We start from the raw sequence: 23,058 nt of genomic DNA, 5'->3' as shown, positions 1-23,058 counted from the left end.
TAAAACCCCCAAAACACAGCTGTGAGCACTCTTTGCATTATGCATTAAATTATTTATTGCTAAGATTTCAAATTCTAAATGTAAAACCAAAACCGTTAAACCTAAAACACAGATAAGATGGATATCAATAGCAATTTTTAACTATTTTCACCTAAAACTTTGACATTTTCTTTGAATTCCTGACAATTTAATTGTCAGGAATGGCGGTTTTGTGCAAGGTGTTTGGGAAACATTTGAGGTTGGCTTAATAAACCATACATTGCACCTGAAAATACCAAGTGCTGGAACTTTATTTTTTAATTACTTTTGGATCCTTGGAGCATGGACCTTTACTTAAATAGTGCCCCTCCTATGTACCTAGTTTTTTGTTTTTTTTAGAAATATTGAAAACATACGTATCTTGGCTTCTTTTTTACTAACTTAAAACCTTATTTATTTATTTTCATTTAAGAAGAAAAAATAGAAGAAAAAAAAAAAACAGTTTAAAAATCAAATTTTCTGTTATAGCTTAAAAAAGATGCTGCCACATCTGACCATATCACTAATTTCATATATTATGTGAATACAATAACTGTATATTGTATTCCAATGACATTCATTTCTGTACTAATCAATTATCAAAGAGAACATTCTGCAGTTTAGCCAATTATATACTTTAAATTCAACCAAACAAATAAAAATCTTTATTTTTTAAGTATGATTTATTATATTATGTGATGTTATAGCTATGTTTTAATCATGCAGTTAATTGGAATAAATAGGTATACATATTTCAATAAGTCTTCTTTAAAATGTTATATAAAAGAAATAATTAGATTTGCATTATATGATTGTGATATAAGGTTTACAACAATTCTGCCTTGATAAATCAAATACTTACCTAAAATACATATTTACGTTTAGTAAAATATGTAACTAAATATTAAGGCACTTACTTGTAATAGTGAGTTTAGTCCCAGAGCCAAATAGTATATACCAATATGTATCAGTATTTACACTGTGAATTAAGCAATGCTAAATATCCCAAAACACAGTTGTGAAAGCTATCGTCGTTATGCACGAAATTGTTTATTGCTGAGAATTCAAATTTTAAATGTAAGACAAAAACAGCTAAACCTAAAATATAAATGACATGGATATTTATAGCAATTGAACTATTTTCACCTAAAACTTTAAAATTCCCTTTGATATCCTAACAATTCACATTTTAAAGAATAACCTTGTGTGGTTATAATTGTAATTATGGTTTGGTGCTAGAAGTTTGGGAAATATTGAATTTAAATAAAAATAAAGCTCAAGCACTCGGTAATTTCAAATGCAATGTGTGTTTTATGCAGCCATCCCAAATGGCAGGTCGTTATTTGGGTTGGCTTAATAAAACATACATTGCAAACATACATATAAGTTTTATGTTTGTCTTGTTTTGTTTTCATTTATTGAATGTATATTGTGATACTAAAAAGAAATACAGTAAAAAAAAAAAAGAGAAAAAAAAACCCAAAAAACATACATTGCACATGACATGACTTAGTGTTGGAGCTTTACTTATTTGATTCACTTTTGAATCTGTGGAGCATGGACCTTAACTCATGGCACAGGTACCAAAAATCTTGGAGCTTGAATGGTGCCCCTCGTACATACATAATTTTTGGGAAATATTGGAAACATACTTGGCTTCTTTTTTACTAAATCTAAACAATATAAACACATTATGGAGAGTGGTGTTGTTTCATGATAAGGCCCCATAAACCTGGTATATTTAACTAGTGTATTTATAGGGTAAAGTTCAAAAAAGATTTCAAGAATGGGAATATGTCTGTCGGTAACTGTCTTCCATCTGCACACACAGTTTTTAACCATTTCATCCTGCATTTGTAGTCCATAATCATTTCATATATCCTTACAAACTTTTTACATTTTTGAGCTGAAATAAATGGTTTTTTTTTCTTTTACAAAATGGTTTGAAAATTAAATTTGTGGGTAAAATAATCAAGATAATATTAGGTAAGTGTAGGTTTAAGTCAAAACGAGGACATTGGTTACATAGTTCAGCACAGACAACATAAACATAAAGTTGCATATTGCATATTGGATATTAGTTGATATTACCTCCAGAAAGGAAAAGATACAAATATTCAACTTCAATTGGTCTAAACTTTAATAATTTGATTAAGTATTTTCAATATAAACAAAGTCATAATTTGATTATATATTTGATACATATTAGGGAATTTGTAATATTATAATTGCTAATTAATTCAGAATATTTGGTATTTGTAAAACACAGCATGGAAATAACATGAAACATTTCTTACATGTAATAATAAAAACAAACATTCTGTAAATATAAATACTTACTTGTAACAAAGATTTTAGTTCCTGAGCCAAATACTTTTATACGGTAACCATCCACTATGAATTAAGCAATACAGAATACCACAATGCACACACATACTGCAGCTGTTAATAGCATGGATATAATTAACTCTTATTTTTTAATACACGAGAGCTGTCTGAAACTGTTAAAATGCTTCTCTCTGAGGAATCTCTCTATAAACATTTTTAGGACACACACTAGATCTCCATGTAGCTGAGAGGCTAATCATGTCAAAACTATGGGGCATTATTAGGTCAGTTGTTAAGCACATGAGTTTAAGTGAGAACAACCCAATATGTCATGGGCTCCGTCAAATTCAGATGATAGATTCATGTGCCCCATCATCTGTAAACTTCACCATCCACCACTGGTGCAAACAACCCCTACCACTCCTTTGTCATTATGATTATCAATATCATTTAATATATTATGTAGGTGGAATACCTATGTTTTAATCATGCAATTTATTGGAATAAATATATATATGTATTTAATCATTCTTCTTTAAAATGTTATATAAATGAAATAATTAGATGTGTATAATATGATTATTATATAGCCCGAGATAAATCAAATGCCTAGATACATCAAATACTTACCTAAAATATATACCTACATTAAGTAAAACATGTAACCAAAAATTAAGCTACTTACTTGTGATGGTGAGTTTAGTTCCAGAGCCGAAAACCTTTATATCCCCGTATTCACACTGTGAATTAAGCAATGCTAAATATCCCAAAGCACAGTTGTGATTGCTGTCTGTGTTATGTACTAAATAGTTTATTGCTGAAAATTCAAACTGAATTTAAATGTAAGATCTAAATAGCTAACCCTAAAATATAGATTACATGGATATTTATAGCAATTTGGCTATTTTCACCTAAAAGTTTGAAATTATCTTTGAATTCAACTTAAGTGAAAGAACTTGTGTAGTTGTGATTATAATCATGGTCTGGTGGTAGATGTTTGGTAAACATTGAAAATATACTTATGTTGGCTTCTTTTTTTTTTTTTTACTAAATTAAAGCCTGATAAGCAATTTATGAAGAACCAGTGTGTTTATAGAGCAAAGGTGAAAAAAAATGAATGAGAATATGTCTGTCGGTAATTTTCTTCCCTTTGCACAAACAGTTTTTAATCCTTTAACTCTGCCAGAGGACACATAGCCCACAATCATTTCACATGTACTTGTGAATTTGTTACATTTTTAAACTGAACTTCAATTTTAATTTACACAATTGTTAGAAATGTAGATTTGTGAGTAAGATAATAAGATAATATGGTTTGGTAAGTGTAGGTTTAACTCAAAACTGTATCATTGGTAGTTATGGTACTTTACATAGTGCTGCACAGACAATATAAGCATGAAGTTGCATATTGGGTGAAAATCTGCACATCCACTAGCTCACTTTATCTCGAGAAAGGCAAAAGATAAAAAAAATGATCAACTAACATTTAAGCTGTGTGTGTGTGCACCTACCTAGGGACTCATTAAAAATTCCTTTGTGATATAGTCCTCTAATTGGTCTAAACTTTGATACATTGGTTAAATAAAGGTTTTCAATATGAACAAAGTAATAATTTTATCAAATATGTGATACATCTTAGTGAAGTTTGTATTAAGCTATATAATGTCATATAAGTGGTTTGGAGACATTATAATTAACCATGTGACCTGTAATAGGAGCTTTGCTAATTAATTTGTAATATTCAGTATTTGTAACCCAACATAGTAATAATAATAATAATAATAATAAAACAACAACAAATGTTTTATAAATAAAAGTACTTACTTGTAACAAAGATTTTAGTTCCTGAGCCAAATATTTTAAACCAGTAACGATACACTGTGAATTAAGCAATACACAATACCCAAAAGCCCATGCATAGCTGTTGACACCGTGGATATAATTAACTCTTATTTTTTAATATGTCAGCTCTTTGAAAATCCTAAAATGATTCACTCTGAAGCGCCTTCCTATGAACATTTTCTAGGGCATCCATGGTACTAAGGAGTGATGGTTATATGTGTAATGTTATAAATAGTAGCACCGATCTCTATGCCATGCTACTTCTACTTGGTTCTTACCTATTGACTGAAGTAATTGGGGAATAATTTACAGCATGAAGCACAGGCTTCCTTTACACCCATTAGACGTCCATATAACTGAGAGGCTAATCATGTCAAAATGGTTGGGCACTAGCTCAGTGGTTGAGTACATGAGGTTGAGTGGGAACTAACCAACAAGTCATGGGCATAGTCAAATTAAGATGTTAGAGTCTTGTGCCCCACCATCTTTACTTTGCTTCACTAGTCATTATTATTGTCATTATTAGGAATTTTGTATGAGAACATCAGAAACATTCAACCAGAAAATCCCCAGCTTGAACAAGCAACCTGGCTCAGTTTTAGGTGTTTATATATAATAACAGTTGACAAACTCTATTAAAACACAGAAGAAACTTGGGCTGTCTGAGTCTGTTGCAAACATATTGCCTTTAGTCTTGACTATTTGACAAGACAGTATGCAAATCAGTGTCAATGTTGGTGTACTGCAATTTAAAGTAAATATATTCAAATAATTATGACTTTGAGGGAAATCTCAGGTTATCATATATATATGTAAATGTAATTTTTCATTTAATAATAATAACAAAGTAATTCAGATTACTCTGGTTTCCAAGTAAATCCTGGGGATGTTACCTTAGCCCAATTTAATGGTACTCATTTTATCTACCTCGGAAGGATGAAGAGATGAGTCAACCCTGCCTGCTGATGCATTAGCCCACTGAGCTATTTCACCGGCCTAGAATTTAAGATTAATACAGTACAAAATTTTCTACTGAAATATTCTTAAGGTCAATACAATATAGCCTTGAAAATATGCTGCCATTTCTGACTATATTAATAATTACAAATATTATGTGGAAAGGTGCAATAACTGTATATTATATTATAATGGCAATTATTTCAGTACTGATAAATCCTCAAGGAGCATATGCTACAATTTCCCCTATTATCCTTTTAAATTCAACCACATACTGCTAAATAAATGAAAATATTTTTTTTCAGCATGAATTACTATATTAGGTAAATGGAATAACTACAGTTTAAACATGCATTTTACTGCAATAAATATATTTGTTATAAAATCAGACTTCTTTACAATGTTATGCAAAATAAACAGTTAGATTTGACATACATAAGTACTTGATAGCCTCTGTAGCAATTCTTCCTTGGTAAAATGAACACTGTCCTCAAATTCAGGTACTTACTTGTAACAGTGAGTTTAGTCCCAGAGCCAAATATTTTTTCATATCTATACCCACACTGTGATTTAAGCAATGCTAAATATCCCAAAGCACTGTTGTTAACATTGTCTGCCTTATGCAGTAATGTGTTTGCTTTTGGAAAATCAACGAGGATTTCAAACATAAGGCCAAAATAGCCGAACTTAAAACATAGTTGACTTTGAGATGTATTCCAGTTTGGCTATTTTCACGTAAAAGTTTGAAATTCACTTCGAATTCTTTGCACCTCACACTTCATTAAACAACCTTGTGTAGTTGTGATTGTAAGCATGGTTTGGTAAAACGCATTTTTAATATATAGAGAACATAGTTTTGTCTGCTTATTTTTATTGAATTAAAACCTTATCAGCAATTGAATGAGAAACGATTGTTCCATAATAAGGGCCCATAAACATGGTATATTCAACCAGTGGATTTATAGGACAAAAGTAAAGAAAGACTTCATGAACACGGATATGTCCTTACAAGTTAGTTACATTTATGAACGAAAATATATATATATTTTTTTTTGAACGGTTAGAATATTAAATATGTGGATAAATTAGTTAAGATAATATCAGATTTGCAAAATGTGTGAGAAGTTTAGGTTTAATTCAAAACAACGACATTGGTAGGTATGGTACTTCCCATAGTGCAGCAATGATGATATCAGCATAATGTTGGGTAAAAAATTTCAAATCTATTCGTTTACTTTGCCTACAGATGGGAAAAGGCAAAATATAGTAATATTTCACTAAAGTTTAACCGGGGTGTGCATCTACCAAAGCAGTCATTAGAAATGCCTCAGTAGCAAATCTAATGAGTCTGTACTTTAATAATTTGGTTAAATTCAAATTGTAAATATAAACTTTTTTTATGTAATATATAAATGTATATATATGATAGTGAAATTTGTATTATTGCATATAATGTCATGTAAGGGTTCTGGAGACATTATAATTAACTATGCGACCTGTTATAGCTGCTTTCAGATTTAATTCTAAAAATTCTGTATTTATATGTGATGCATAATATGGAAATTACATGGAAATAATTATTGTATAAAATAATAAAACATTCTGGAAAAAAAAGTACTTACTTGTAACAAAGATTTTAGTTCCTGAGCCAAATACTTTAATCCCATACACTGTGAATTAAACAATACACAATACCCCAAAGCACATTCATAGCCGTTGACACCCCGAATATAATGAATACTTCTTTTTTAATACATGCTAGCTCTCTGTAAATGTTAAAATGCTTATCTTTAAACCTGGAATTTGTATCATATTCACACTGCAAATAGATCTGCCTAAATTCTGCCAATAGATCTCCCTCAACTGGTTTTACGTGGCAATGGCACACGTGCAATTCAATCCAAACTCGAGTCTGGGATATGTGGGAAGCATTTCTAGACAAGTCCGGGATATGTGGGAAGCATTTCTAGACAAGTCCGGGATATGTGGGAAGCATTTCTAGACAAGTCCGGGATATGTGGGAAGCATTTCTAGACAAGTCTGGGATATGTGGGAAGCATTTCTAGACAAGTCTGGGATATGTGGGAAGCATTTCTAGACAAGTCTGGGATATGTGGGGAGCATTTCTAGACAAAAGGAACCTCAATGTAGACTTCTTTTTATAACCCTTATGATAAGCTAAATTATGGCAATTTGATGGGGTGGTAAAATTGGAAGATATCCGTGGATATATCATGTAGTCAATTGTATGTTTACCTACATTTACCATATATCCCTTTAATGTTTGGGTTACCCCCTCCACTCCTTTTCTTTTTTTTTCTTCTTTTTTTTTTTTTTTAACTATGAGCTGATTATTTACTTTCTGTACTAGTCCATGATAACATTGTTGTCTGATATTTGATAAAAACGGTTAAATTGAAAAAAAAAAATCTCTTCATTTACAAAGTTTAGGACATAACTGGCATTAAGATTTGCTGTGTATATATGTAATTTTATAGATAGTAGCACAGATCTTTATCCCATGCTAGCTCTACTTGTTTCTTACCTATTTAGTGAGGTAAGTGGGGCATAATGTACAGCATGAAGAACGGGCTTCCTTCACGCCCATTAGACCTCCATGTTGCTGAAAGGCTAATAATGTCAAAATTATGGGGCATTAGCTCAGTGGTTGAGTATATGAGATTAAATGAAGCCAACAGGTCAGATGGCAAAGTCAAATTCAGGTTGTATAGACTTGCACCCCACCATCTTTAAACTTTATCAGTCACCAATGGTGCGGGCAACCCCTACCATTCCATAATATGGGGGATAAAGGATGCATTTGTTCCATAATTAGGGCATCAGAAACATGCAACCAGAAATCCGGATCAAGCAACCTGGCTCAGTTTCACAGGCTGATAGTTAACGAATATTTGACAAACTCTATTTTTGTAGAGAAGTAATTTGTTGCAAGTAAATAGCTTTTAGTGAAGATTCAAGTTTAAGAATACTCTCCTTGTAGTAGGTGACTATTGTACCTGATAGTATGCAAATCAACCTGGTGAAGTGCAATTTAAAGTAGATATACTAGACTAATCATGGCTTTTTTTACAGATATCTCTCTGGGCTATCATGCCGGCAACATGTCAATTTAATTTTTTATTTAAGAATAAAAAAGAAAAAAATGAAATTTCAAAAATGTTATTTGAATGTTCAATTGATTTTTGGACAATTCTATGTTACTGCAGGTCAATGTTGTATAAAAACTGTGCTGTCGTTTGCTTCTTGCCACTATTGCCATTATATAACATTTAACAGTAATTCTATCTAGATAAAACAAATAATTTCTATAAAATAAAGGTACTTACTTGTAATAGTAAGTTTAGTCCCAGCGCCGAATACTTTTATAACCCAACCATCACACTATGAAATACCCAATACTAAATATCCCAAGTCACAACTGTAATCACTGTCTGTATAAAAAAAAAATGTCTTTGTTGATGGGAATTCAAAGTACATTTCAAGTGCAAGACCAAAATAGCCAAACTTGAAATATATATGACATGGAAATGTATTCCAGTTTCTCTTTTTTTAAACGAATTATAGCTTTGTTGGGAAAAAGTAACATCCCCAGCACGTACATGGAAACAAGTGTAATCTGTTTCCTGGTTAAATACTTTGTTGTTATTATTATTTTCTTTGAATTCCTGACATTTTACATTTTAATGAAGAATAACTCTTTGTGGCTGTGATTCTAACTGTTGTATACATATTGGCTTCTTTTTGCTCAATTAAAGCTTTTAAAATAACCTACGGCAAAAGGAAGCTGTTCTGTACTGGGGACCCTAAATGTATTTATAGGTCAAAGGTAAAGTATTTTTGAACTGAATAAATATGTTTTCTTTTAGAAAATTAAACGTATTGCTATATATATAGCGAGGTTTGTATTATGACATACAATGTATATAACCCACATAGGGGTTCTGGAGATATTATAATTAACCATTTGACCTGTAATTGAAGCTTTACTGATTAATTGGGAATATTCGGTATGTGTAAAAAGACAACATGGAAATATGTTTTACATGTAATAATTAAAACATATATTCTGTATATAAAAGTACTTACTTGTAACAAAGATTTTAGTTCCCGAGCCAAATATTTTAATCCAGTAATTAGACACTGTGAATTAAGCAATACACAATACCCCAAAGTAACTCTAACTCTTATTTTTTTTTAATACAATCCAGTTCCATTAAATTGTCAAAATGCTAATTTTCCAGGGGGTTTTCATATAAACATTTTAAGGAAATCAACTGCATTAAGGGGTACATACTGTCATGCCTAAATATACATATCTATATATATATATATATATATATATATATATTATAATACTGCATAATACAATTATGACCAGGCTCTTGACTTGAAATGTTCTACTACTTTAAATTTGTAGCCATTTGGTTTAAACTTAACTTTTTATCACTGTGTACAGTGTGGGCGAGCCATATTGCACAGTACAAGACTACAATGTGAGTTATAAGGCCAAAACCAGATAATGCATGACTCTGTCTGCCGAGTTAGTAAGAATCACACATCCAGGCTGTAGTAGCCATATGGCTGCCTGGAAGTCTGGGAGTGTAGGATTAGTGCTAGCACAAGGTGAATCATCAAACATATACTTGGAGTGCAGGCTTGGATGGGGTGATCTGTTGGTCCTACCCCCTCCTTTTTGTGATTAACATAGGGGCTAATGGAGCTGTAGCTCCAGGCCCATGCTTATGGTACAGACCAAATGAAACCTACTCTTCCTGCTCTATGGTAATTTGTAAAGTGAACTGAAAATGGAAACTTGGTTCAAAGATAGAAAAGAGAAATTGACATAAGTTATGTATATTTTTAAAATCCTCCAGTACCACATCCACCAGATACAAGATACACTTTGGAGGCATGGCTGTGTTATTGTGTTTTCTATGGCTCTTAAACTATACATGAGGGTCAGATGTGTTATCTGGTGGGTACAGATCAGTGTTAGTTATCCATTATAGCCTGTCTCCCTTCATGAACTGAATGGATGAGAGCTCTACCACTAGATGATAAAACTATAGTGTAATATCTGACTACAGAGTAAAGAATATAGGTAATTTAATATCACTCAATTGTTTAAGAGCTGTAAGAACACTACAGATAATAGAATTGTAAACGAAACAGCAGTGAGATAGCATTATTTAAGAAATTCTAGTGCATGCTGTGTCTCAGTAATTTTGGTATAGATGTATCCAATAATGAGGCACTTATACTTCTCCACCCATAAATATGTTTGTATGTGTTAAGTTCTGGAATATCCTTACCAACTGAAAAGTGGTCTGTACAAATTTCAAATTCTGTGTTTATTTTCATTTACAAAATAAATTCTAGAAAGGAAGGCATCTGGAACACACATAATTTATCTATTCTGAAACTACCAGGATTTACATATAACAGATAAAGAAATCTACACTGTGCACATTTCAAAAGTAGATTACGTGTGCAATATCCCATATATAAAATTAGATTTGAACCATATTGGAGTACTATGATGAGATATTGGTCAATGTGTAAAATGTCCCTATGACCATGTACGTCCACTTATGATTTTTAAAATAGTATTTTGTAGATTAATAGCTTAGTGATGCTTTAATTGAAATTAACACTACAATTAATATTGTAATGGATTGCCATCATTTACATAAAGAAATAATACATTTATGTAGGAATGGAAAATTGAAACCGATAAAATATGTACAAGATATACAAATAGATTTTCTTATCACAGCTGTGCTCCAAACAAATAAAAGTAAACTTTAAATTGCACATGAAAAAAAGAAAACACAACAAGGTCTGCTAGCTAAACAATTTGTTTCTGTGACTAAAAAACCAACACACAATGCAAAATAACTATGTGACATTATTTTCTATATGAATATATGGTTAATAGCAAGATTACTAGCTAACTAGGTAAAAGCTAAGTGTGTGTTTTATTTCCATTTAGAAGTATAATGTTGCACATTCGATTAAAAAATAGAGTAATTCTGTAAATAACTATATAATATAACATGGAAATACCCTACAAGCATTATGACAATAAAGGTACTTACTTGTCACAAAGAGTCTAGTTCCATAGCCAAACACTTTTTCAGGATATACTGTGACTTAAGCAATACAACATACCCTGAGGCACCAACGTTGACACTGTGGTTATAACTGTTAACTGTTTTTTTTAATTCCTTTTTTTTTTTTTTTTTTTTTACATTCTTTATTTTTACTTTGCTAAGTTTAATCTACCTATATAGACAACAAGAAAGATTGTGTAAGATCATAGAATGCAGCACTTTTTATAATATAAAGTAGATTGAAGAGTGTGTGTCATGTAGTAAATACAATTATATAACAAAAGAACATTACATCTGAGATAGCTGAAATCACAATACATGACATACAATGAGAGATCCACCAATTATACTATACCCTAGGCTCAAGAAGCTTGTCATGGCAGGTATTGGAACTGAGGGAGGATATACTTGTAAAATATTAAAATAGTTGTGTAGAAAATAGAACTTATATATAAAAACTCATTATTTACTCCTCTAACTTTTAATAAAGAATTCCCTCCTGGCATAGAGTAAGGTTTAGTAGAAATAAATATGCAGAAACACAGATTGATCATTTTGTTGCCTCTTTGAAGAGAAATTGCAACTTTGCAGATTTATTATCACCATTGGAGAAGATTTGTTGGACACCCATGCATGGCAATTTATGCAGTTACCAGGCCAGGGGACAGCACCCCCTCTGGACCTGATGGAACACTTGACAATACAATGTCCCAACCAATAAGAACAAAGTGCATTCTTTGAAACACTCCCCCCTACCTTGGAGATTATTGATCCCAATGGTTACATTAACCTAATTATCTCCAAGGACATGAAAAATGCCACGTTTTATTATACACATTAAAACAGCATAAAATATATAACTTTTTCGTTTAAACATCAAAATATCCCATTTGACCATTCCCTGGATAGCTCAGGTCTGAACGCACAAAATTTACGTATGGTGCTCAGATCTCACGAATGGTGTGCAAAAGTCACGAAAGCAAAGTAAAATTGTACGAATGGATGGGATAACCGGCACGTCAGCGGGATTCGTATAAATCAGTAACCGATTACAGTTCCAGGAGTTTTAGCTCTAGGCCCTGCTGAGCATTCGATGACACAAAGATGGCCGCCGCCTCGTTTTCGGCGACCACCTTGGAATAGGTTCTTAGAGTGCGGTTAACCGCAAAAACCCCAACTTAATTGAGGACACACGTCAGTATCTAGGTGGTCGTCGTTCAACAGTTCTTTCGTGCGGTGGTTCGATACTTTGTTCTGATACGTTTATACGAATGGTGGCCACCCTGATGCCAACCAATTAGGCTGCAGTTAACCACAAACCGCAGCTCCCTAGAGATTAATTGTCGGCACACTCCTGGGGTAGGGTGGTCTACTGTTTGTCGGTTCTTTCGGTGGTTTTGAGGTCAATGAGGTTAACTAGCGGCACATGCCTAGAGCCCTAAATAACAATAAGGGGGGAGGGACCTATTGTCCTCCCCCCCGGCCCCACCCCTGAGGCACAGGTGGGGGCCCTAAATGAGTATGGGGGGCCTATTGTCCTCCCCCCCGGCTCCCACCCCTGAGCGGCGGGTGGGGGCAATAAAAGCAATGAGGGGACCTATTGTCCTCCCCCCGGCCCCCACCGCTGAGCGGCAGATGGGGGCCATCAAATCAATGAGGGGGGAACTATTGTCCTCCCCCCAGCCCCCACTATTGAGCGGCGGGTGGGGGCCATAAATAACAATAGGGGGGACCTATTGTCCTCCCCCCCAGCCCCCATTCCTGAGCAGCGGGTGGGGGCCATAAATGAAAGTGTGCCCCCCCCAAGGTGACTAGGGGTCCCCAAGCCCCTAGTCACCCCCTCCACCCAAAACAAATTATTAAACCCCTACCTACCCCCTCACCCTAAAAATAGTGAGGGGGAATTAAAACAACTAAGTGCCTGTAAAAAATAAATAAAACTTACCATTTGATGTCTTCTTTTTTCTAAAATCTTAATTTTTTTCAGCCCCATAAAAGGCCAAATAAAAACCATAATACCAGTCGAACTTGTAAAAAATAAAATAAAAAACCAGAGCGCAAAAAAAAATCTGACGAAAAAGAAAAAACCCGACGCTAAAAACGTAATCCATCTTCACCCATCTTTACAGGCACTTAGTTGTTTTATGAACCTCACTATTTTTAGGATGAGGGGATAGGTAAGGGCTTAATAATTTGTTTTGGGTGGGGGGGTGACTAGGGGCTTGGGGACCCCTAGTAACCTTGGGGGGGACACTTTCATTTAGGGCCAGGGGGGGACAATAGGTTCCCCCCTCATTGATTTTATGGCCCCCACCCACCGCTCAGGGGTGGGTCTGGAGGGAGGACAATAGGTCCCCCCCTTATTGTTATTTATGGCCCCCACCCGCCGCTCAGGGGTGGGGGCTGGGAGGGAGGACAATAGGTGTCCCCCTCCTTCTTGTTATTTATGGCCCCCACCCAGCGCTCATGGGTGGGGCCCGGGGGGAGGACAATAGGTCCCCCCCCTCATTGATTTTATGGCCCCCACCCGCCGCTCAGGGGTGGGTCCGGGGGGAGGACAATAGGACCCCCCTTATTGTTATTTATGGCCCCACCCGGCGCTCCTGGGTGGGGGCCGCGGGGAGGACAATAGGTTCTCCCCTCATTGATTTTATGGCCCCCACCCGCCGCTCAGGGGTGGGGACTGGGGGGAGGACAATAGGTCCCCCCATTCTTCTTTAGGGCCCCCACCCGGCACTAAGGGGTGGGGGCTGGGGGGGGACACTGTTTAATAGACATGTCCCTACTCGCGGTATAGCAAGTAGGGGCATCATTTACTAATACTGAGTAATTTTTACTTCGTATTAGTAAATTTGACTGAAAGACCAAGGAAATTAGGGAGCTATCTACCAAGCGGCTGCAAGATGCAGCCACGGCACAAATAGGATCAGAGTTTCATTAATTCGAATTAAATTCTAATCCGAACAAAGTCCCGAATTGCGACCTAACAAGAATGGAGAAACTGTTCTCATTCTGTTAGCACGCAATTCAGTAGTTTCGCCAGCGTTCTGTCTAAGTGACAGGACGTTCGTGAAAAATGAAAGGAAGCATTGCAGGAACACTGAGGAAAGGTAAGAATTATGGGAACATTTCTCTGACCACGGGAAATGAAGCAGACTTTGCTCCTGTGCTGGTCAGAGATGGTCAGGCGTAGGAAACCTCCATAAGACAAGTAGTCCCTACTTTGTCGTATGTTTTAAAGAAAACTAGAGCAGATAGGAAGAAATGAAGAACAGATCAGAGGGAGAAAAGAGGAATCGATTAAAGAAAGGTAAGTTCGTCATGACAGTGCTGCTTTAAGGACACAGTTTCAGATGCTTGTCTTACGCTTAAGGACACAATCCATTTTTGCATTTTTTGCTGTTTGTGTTCTGTCATTTATTGCACCAACACATATTATACATATTTTTTTAGAGGGCTAACAGGGCTTTAATTTGATGTCACATATACATAGATACATTCTCATTAATTATAAAAAAAAATCCAAAAAAGTGAAAAAAAATACAAAAAAATACATATTTTTCACAGTTTTGGCAATAATAGTGTGTGCATATGTCCAGCTTAGAAAAGGTAATTCATAATAAATGAATTTACGTGTCTTGATTTATAGAGTACATCATATGTATAGGATTTTAGCTTATTTTGAAAGTTACAGGTCACAAAATACAAGGACTAAAATAAAATTTCAATTTGCAACAATTTTAGAAGTTGGTATAATTGTCTTGTAGGTTTAGTAGCCATCACAGAAAAAAAATTGCCACACAAAAATATAAAGTAGACATCACAGGCTATTTTTTAGTTTGAAACTTTTTGCATAGCCGTTTCATCGCCAATCTCTGCTAAGTATTGGTATTGATTCATACTGAGCGCCGGGTAGTAACGTGACCCCGGCGCTCCTACACAGAGCAGGAGGGAGAGGTGCTGCCCCTACCAATGTACATTATGAGTGGTTCCCTTGTAGAGCTGCACGCTGCCTGCGGGCGCAGGGAGCGCAGGCCGCGTCAGACTGACAAGTCATATTTGCGCCCCCCCCTCCTGTTTTGTGCCAGTTTTGCCAACCCCATGGCAAGCCCCTGATTATGAAAAATGAGGAGCAGGAGGAATTATAAAAAAGTCAGAGGGCAATTGACCACCCACTCACCCCTAACCCTGTGGAGAACAAAGCTTTACCACACAGAATCATTGACAATACTTCAGTGTGGAAAAAACAGTGCCCTATCAGCTTCTCTAAACTGTATCTGTGGAGGTAGCAGGCACGCAAGACTCAGTCAGTAAGGACTAAATCACTACAATGAAAGTCATTTGAAAATAAAGAGGAGCAGGAGTTAATGTTTCTTTTTCATTAGAAACTATTTTGATGGGAGAGGTGAGAGGCCATTTGGATTTCAACAAGCAGATGATGACGCCTCAAGTATTAAACTGCTGGAACAGAAAACACTCAATCATTTAGGACAGCTATTGAGCAATAGCTGATGTACAAGCAGACACAGAGCAGGCCACACACTCTTCTTCTCATTTAAGTAGTAGGAGGCAAATTAGGATCATTTTTAGTGGCACTAGTCTCCTTTCAGCTGTTGGCTGCTTCAATTGCTCTTACCAAACTACAAACAATTAAGCCAAAACATAAGCCAAGCTTTGGGGTTATGCTACCTCCACTGGTGCTGGGAGTATTATACAATGGTAACATAGCATATTATGGACCCTGTTAATATGTCTGTCTCACCAGCATGTTAGGTTTATGGATCAGATTGCCACTTTTGCATTAATCTTAGGATCACACAGTTAAGCTAGAATCAGTTCGGGGCAATTAGCAAATTGTTCACTCAGACAATCATAGTTCTTCCAGACCACTGCCTGGGTCTGTCACCATTGTGCAGTCAAGAAGAGGAAGGCATGCTGGCCACTAGGAGCACTCCATACATCTGTGGTGAAGTGAACCCACTGACCTACAGCCTTAGCCAGTTGTTCCTTAACTAGTACTATCGACCTGCAGAAAGTGAATTGTGAGGGAAGAACATGTTGCGTAACAAAGGTCTGTATCAGCTGATTAAAGGGCACCCCTTATAGCTCAGGAAAATAAAGATTCCTCTGCTGCAATCAACTTGGCAATAGAGTGGATGACTTTGCTAATTAATAATTTAATAAAAAAAACAGACTCACATCCAGACTTGCAAAATTACATAACACAACTCACTGTTTATTACCATAATTCATTATTATATGATATATGAGACGTTGAGTAGGGAAAAGATAATGTCTGTCTCTTCAATGTATTATTTACTACCCATCTGACTCAAGCAGCTTCGATATGAGAATGGAGGGAAACAAATAGGGATCCTTATATCTATGAGTGGGTTTAGCAATAAAGGGTCAGGAATACATGGTTGTGTTTCTGACACTATAGCGTTCCTTTAGGTTGAAGATTTCCCTTATCAGTGTCCCATTGTTCCTTAGTACTTTCTGAATAATCCATTGACTTTCAAAGTCTCCAGTTGTGCAACATAAAACTATACATTTAATTACTGGGACTGCAGAGGGAACAACAGGTGTTGTTTTATTTAGATAACGGATGCCCTTTTTATGTGGTCACATTCTTACTTTTTTGATGAATTAGTTTTATGCTAAGTTTCTGAAACGGAAAATGTTTTTGTACGTTGTAGTAATAGGTTTATTTCAGTGTGCCTTCCAACCTGCACAGTAATAGGTTCCGGAATCTTCAATATTTAATTTCTTTACTGTTAAAGAATACTCTGAATTTTTTTTTCCAGTGACAAATTTTTCATTATTATATCCAGAATCATAGACAGCATTCTCATCCAAAGTATAGAGAATTCTTTTCAGTTCTTTGTTTGGTTTCTGTATATACCAGTGAATATAATTGCCTCCGGGAGAACTGGAAGGCGTACATTTCAATGTAGCTGTATATAGTGTAGATTGTACAGGAACAAATTTAGTTATAGAATCAGGGGACTGATTAATTGTAAAACATTCATATCCATCTAGGAAAAAAAAACAGGTAAGTATGACATCTACTGAGTTCTACATCATGTTAAATCATTTTTTTTAGAGAAAAATACATACATGTAAATAGGAAAACGAAGAGTGATTGGTGTAGAAATAACATCATGTATATCTATGAAAAGCTGCACTTCTTCACCATAAAATGATTTTGCTGATCTGAGCATCCACAGGAAATAATATTTCAGTTTTGAAGATAATCGTGCTTCCTGGAAACACAGACAAAATGACTGTGGCTTGGTCTCATTATTCTGTATTTAAAGTGTGAATACAGTGTATCATTTCTCAATTCTGTGCTTTAAGCAGTCAGTCAAAAAAACTTTATACATCAACATTTCTGATAAATGCTCCATGATTCAGAGGAGCCTGGTTCCACCTATTTTCACAGGTTCATCACCAATACTTGTCTACACTCTCAGTGTGTAAATAACAGAGAAAGTCACTAGGAAGGACGGGAAAGTAGACCACCCACTGCCATAGCCTGAACTTGCACTAGTGCTCTTATGAAGTTCATAATCACACAGCTGTCATCACTAAACAAATAATTAGGGCCAAGTCCTTGCAGATATCAGCATGTATCAGCTGATTAGTAGCTTTGTCTCCTACAAGGAGTGCACTACCTGGATGTTCCAATGCATGCCAGGGCTAGCATGCTCTGGCCTTGGGCTAGTGCTGGATGCCTCAGCAGTCAGCACTAATTTGTCAGTTGATAGAAGTAACACATGATTACAAACAAATACTTTTTCCTATTTTCTCCCTGTCTGCACTTTGGGGTCTGGCTGTGAGATATCAGTGTTAAAGCAATATAAAGTGCACCCAAACAATAAATAGTAAACTACTTAGTGTGTTTGTACTTTGTCTGAGTTCTCAGATCAGCTGTTGGTTTAGTGACAATATATTGTGATCCTTGTCTGCAGGTAGCATGGTCCTCTTGGGCACAAACATGCACAGTCTTTTAGGGCAACTTAATTCTAGGCACTTTATTGTTAAACTCCACCACAGATACAGCAGCAAATGAAAAAAAAACAGTAACACAAATACCTATAAACAAAAACCTAGCTCGGTCTGAGCACTTACAAACATCAAGTTCCCTATCTCTCAAGGGTTTAAACTATAACAGAACAAGAATTGGTTTCACCAACCTAGTGCCTTTGTCAGATCTCTGTACTCCACACTCAGTTAGCATGTGGCTTCCATTCCTTCTAGAAAGAAACAAAATTATCTCTCCTTTCCACACTCCAGTGCTCTCAGCTAGCCTGCTTCTTTCCTTTCTGCACTCCCAGTGCTCCAAACCAGCCTTAACTGCTTCCTTCTGCACTCCCAGTGCTCCAAGCCAGCCTTAACTGCTTTCCTTTGTGCACTCCCAGTGCTCCAAGCCAGCCTTAACTGCTTTCCTTATGCACACCCAGTGCTCAGTCTCCTTGACTCTCTCACAGGAGAGAACAGCATCTCTCCTACCTGCTTCCAGGGAGGAAGCCAGCAATCCCCCTTTACCTGCCTAGCCAGGAAGGGTTTATTCCCACTGCTGCAGCTGACTATCTGCAGATGAGCAGTGGGTTGGAGACAGATCAAAACTCTGGCCTGGAACTTATTTCTCCCAGTTGTATGCAAACTGCGTAGTGGAGCATTGGCCCACCCTGCTTTCCAAATGCTCCACCCCATAACTAAACTTTGGTTTGTGTTGCCTACAACACATACTACACATACTCCCCCTGGGGTTAAATGTTATAGGCCTATCTGCCTTCACTTTATCACAACATATATATATATATATATATATATATATAGCAATAGAAAAAATATACCAGCACTCCTAGGATTTTCAAATGAAGTTTTCCTTTTATTCCAAAGTACAATATCGACGTTTCAGCTCTCCCTCAGAGCTTTCATCAGGACATATACAAAATTCTAAAACATAAACAGACTTATATAGGGAGCTAAAATCAAGGTAAGTACTCACTTTTACAGCTGATTGTCATTTCCCATTCCCGCCCGATTGCTCAGGTTGCCTGTGCATGTATTTCCGGGTATGGTCATGTGACCACCATAAGGAGTTCCGATTCGCCGAGCACATCACGTTTCCTGGGCAACCATGGGCATATTACCTCATTGGTTAATCCCCCGTGTACTGGTGCTGTCAAGGCTCAAAATACATCATTGCCACGGACTTCCTATTTACACGTCACCATGGTAACCTGATCGCAGCCGGGCTGATTTTCTGGGAAGGGAAATGTACAAAGAAACATAAACAAAGGGGGAACACACTTATTTATATGTTAATATACCAGGGCTGTGTGAAATCTATTCCTAGAATGTGCATATTAGTAAGTTAACACCAGACCCATTTTTCCTATGAATTTTAACACTGCATCTAAGGAACTGACATCATCCATACGTCGAAATTGGAATATAATTGAAGTTGATCCCACTCTCCCAGATGAGTTACGTCAAAAACCGTTATTCTGTTATAGACGGAACAAAAACCTGCGCGATCTGTTGGTGAGAACTGATCCGCAACATTGCTATAATCCTGCAGCTAAAGAGAGTAAGAATGTTGGGTGCGTTAGGTGCTTGGGATGTGTCACTTGTGGGCACATCATCCCTTGCAAAACCTTCAGTCACCCATACACTGGTAAAATCTATAAAATCAGACAACGAATTCATTGCAGGACGGATCATGTTATCTATAAGTTGACATGCCCCTGTGGCCTCAACTATATAGGTAAAACAGAGACGGCACTCTGCGAGAGAATTAGGGGCCACAGATCTAGTATCCGGCTTGCCTATCGTGATGGCAAGTCGGACAAACCTGTGGCCCGACATTTTTTGGAACACCAACATCAACTATCTTCCCTAAGATGTGTGGCAATTGAACATATACCTATATCGGCCCGAGGAGGGGACAGAGGCAGATTCCTGATGCAACGCGAAATATATTGGATAACACAACTGAACACCTTGGCACCCAAGGGCCTGAACGAAAAATACTCCTTAACAGTTTTTTTGGGGTGATTTAATATGTGACGTGATTTAGACTTATTTGTATACTACTGTTAACTAAGAATTCCATATTAATAATGTTTTTAGATAATGATTCAAGGTGGGCTCGCAAAAGCAGGATTTCTTGGAATATAATAATGACTCATTCATAGAGGTAACATCAGACACTTAATTGTTAATATGGGGATTGTAAAATAGTTTGTGGCACTTGCAATTTTTTCACAGAGTAATTCCTCATATTTAATGTAATCACATTTATCAACAATTCATGCAACATTTGTTAAACACGTTTTTTTTCACATATTTACATTTGCTAAGTGAATTAGCATATTTTCACTAATTTATTATAATATATTTACATATTTTGATTGTTTCTCATTTATTTGTATGAGCAGATTAAAATTTGCACTTTATGTATAAGACACACTACTGTGCACAGTTAAGTAGATAATCCTTACTAATATGCACATTCTAGGAATAGATTTCACACAGCCCTGGTATATTAACATATAAATAAGTGTGTTCCCCCTTTGTTTATGTTTCTTTGTACATTTCCCTTCCCAGAAAATCAGCCCGGCTGCGATCAGGTTACCATGGTGACGTGTAAATAGGAAGTCCGTGGCAATGATGTATTTTGAGCCTTGACAGCACCAGTACACGGGGGATTAACCAATGAGGTAATATGCCCATGGTTGCCCAGGAAACGTGATGTGCTCGGCGAATCGGAACTCCTTATGGTGGTCACATGACCATACCCGGAAGTACATGCACAGGCAACCTGAGCAATCGGGTGGGAATGGGAAATGACAATCAGCTGTAAAAGTGAGTACTTACCTTGATTTTAGCTCCCTATATAAGTCTGTTTATGTTTTAGAATTTTGTATATGTCCTGATGAAAGCTCTGAGGGAGAGCTGAAACGTCGATATTGTACTTTGGAATAAAAGGAAAACTTCATTTGAAAATCCTAGGAGTGCTGGTATATTTTTTCTATTGCTGTGCATGAGCTACCAGAGCACCAGGTACTTTACAAATAGTGAAGAGTGCAAGAGCTGTCTGCATTTATGTTATTATTGAGGGCCTGGCTATCCCTCTCTCTATGCACCCACTAATATTATTGCAAATAACTGCAAAACTTCCCCACTATTGAAGGGAAAAGACTGTATTTTTTTGGGACATTTTTTCTTGCAAACGGTAGTACATCTGTATTTTGCCGGTAGCATTTTGTTTTAATTTTGGCATTTCTTAAAGCAACAGTATTGTTTTAAGGCATACCAATAAAAGTTATTTTTTATATTGAATTGCGTCCATATGAAGAGGCTTGGAGGTGCTCACACCATCTGATACAAGTTTGCTAGGAATATAATATATAAGCTGATGGAGGATTTCTTACAGCAATCAGGGGCATGTGCCCCACAAGCCACCACGCTTCAATTCAGCGATGCCCAGGCTGAGGAAATACTATGGAGTACGTCCAGCATAGAGTTACCCACCACTACCACACTACGTGATGTATATTTCAAACTTCTGAAGTTGAAGAAAAAAGAGGTTGATCTAGACCTCCATGGAATTTTTCTCTCCGACTACCACAGAGCGAAACAAGTACCAAGGGGGTTCCGCGTGAGGAACATCCCTACAATTGGGAGAGCAAAAGCAAAAGTTTGCAGGGACTGGACAGCAGTCCTTAATAAGTGTTCATTAGACCTGATGCTTATAACTATACAGGATGTCAAGGAGGATCTGGTGGAAATTCGGAGGAAAATACAAAATGTTGAATCTGAGTATGCATTACTTCTCAATACACAGGAGGGTAACAATACGGCATTGAAATTGAGTGAAGAAATCCTCAAATATAAGAACCAGCTGATCAAATTTAAGAGACAGAAGATGGAGAGGGTGCAACTGGACTATCAAGAACATTCAGTCTACCGATGGCTATCAGGTGAGCAGAGGGGGAAACAGAGAAGATTCCGTAAGAGAATAGTGAAACCGAATATCACCACCATCGATATAACATCTGGTGAGTCTGCATCAGAGGGTGAGGGCAGTCAACGAGGACCCTCTGTACATTTTTTAGACAGAGAAGGGGAATCGAGTGCGGAGAAACAACCGACAACGGTCACAAGAAGCAAATTCAAAAATGCAAAAGGACAAATACCAGACGTGGATGCAAGGGACGTCTCCATTGGTCAAAAAGGGAAACCACCGATACGCAAATGATCCCAATCTTCAATCTATCCACAAGGGAATTGTCACCCCTAGAGGTGAATATTTTGAGTAAAGGTCTGTCGTTTATACCTACCACTCCCCCCAACCACTTTCAATGGGACATAGAACTATTTAAATTTGGTCGCACTATCAGACTAAAAGATTTTTTTCAGAAACCAAAATCTCTGACTCCCTCATCAACTACTGGGACACCTTATAAATTTAGAACACCTAGCACTTTTGACCCTCCTTCAACTCAGGTGGCCATTAAATCCTTTCTAACAACGGTTCAAAATGAAACTGATACTATGTTGAAGAAACACAAACAGACGCATTCCAACCTTTCAAAGAAAGAACGTGAATTGGTACAAAACTTGGCTATGGATCCTGAGATTGTAATACGACCGGCGGATAAGGGTGGTGGGATTGTGATCTTGAATTACTCTGAATATGCTGAGGAGATCAAACAACAATTAATGGACACTGATACCTATAAACCACTGGACAGTGATCCTA

General features: G+C 36.5%; 1 protein-coding gene across 1 annotated transcript in view; it reads right to left on the bottom strand.

Moving 5' to 3' along the window:
• LOC134609429 (immunoglobulin kappa light chain-like) overlaps window positions 1-20,015 on the bottom strand; it is a 33,310-nt gene extending 13,295 nt beyond the window's left edge. The window contains exons 1-2 of the mRNA XM_063453107.1: window positions 19,922-20,015; window positions 17,009-17,317 (exon numbers count right to left, since the gene is read on the bottom strand). Coding sequence (XP_063309177.1) covers window positions 17,009-17,317; window positions 19,922-20,015 — 403 coding nt within the window. The remainder of the gene's footprint in view (window positions 1-17,008; window positions 17,318-19,921) is intronic.
• Window positions 20,016-23,058: the final 3,043 nt, after the last annotated feature.

Source organism: Pelobates fuscus, chromosome 4 (genome assembly GCF_036172605.1).
Source record: "Pelobates fuscus isolate aPelFus1 chromosome 4, aPelFus1.pri, whole genome shotgun sequence".
NCBI lineage: Eukaryota > Metazoa > Chordata > Amphibia > Anura > Pelobatidae > Pelobates > Pelobates fuscus.
This window is presented reverse-complemented; position numbering and strand designations above follow the sequence as displayed.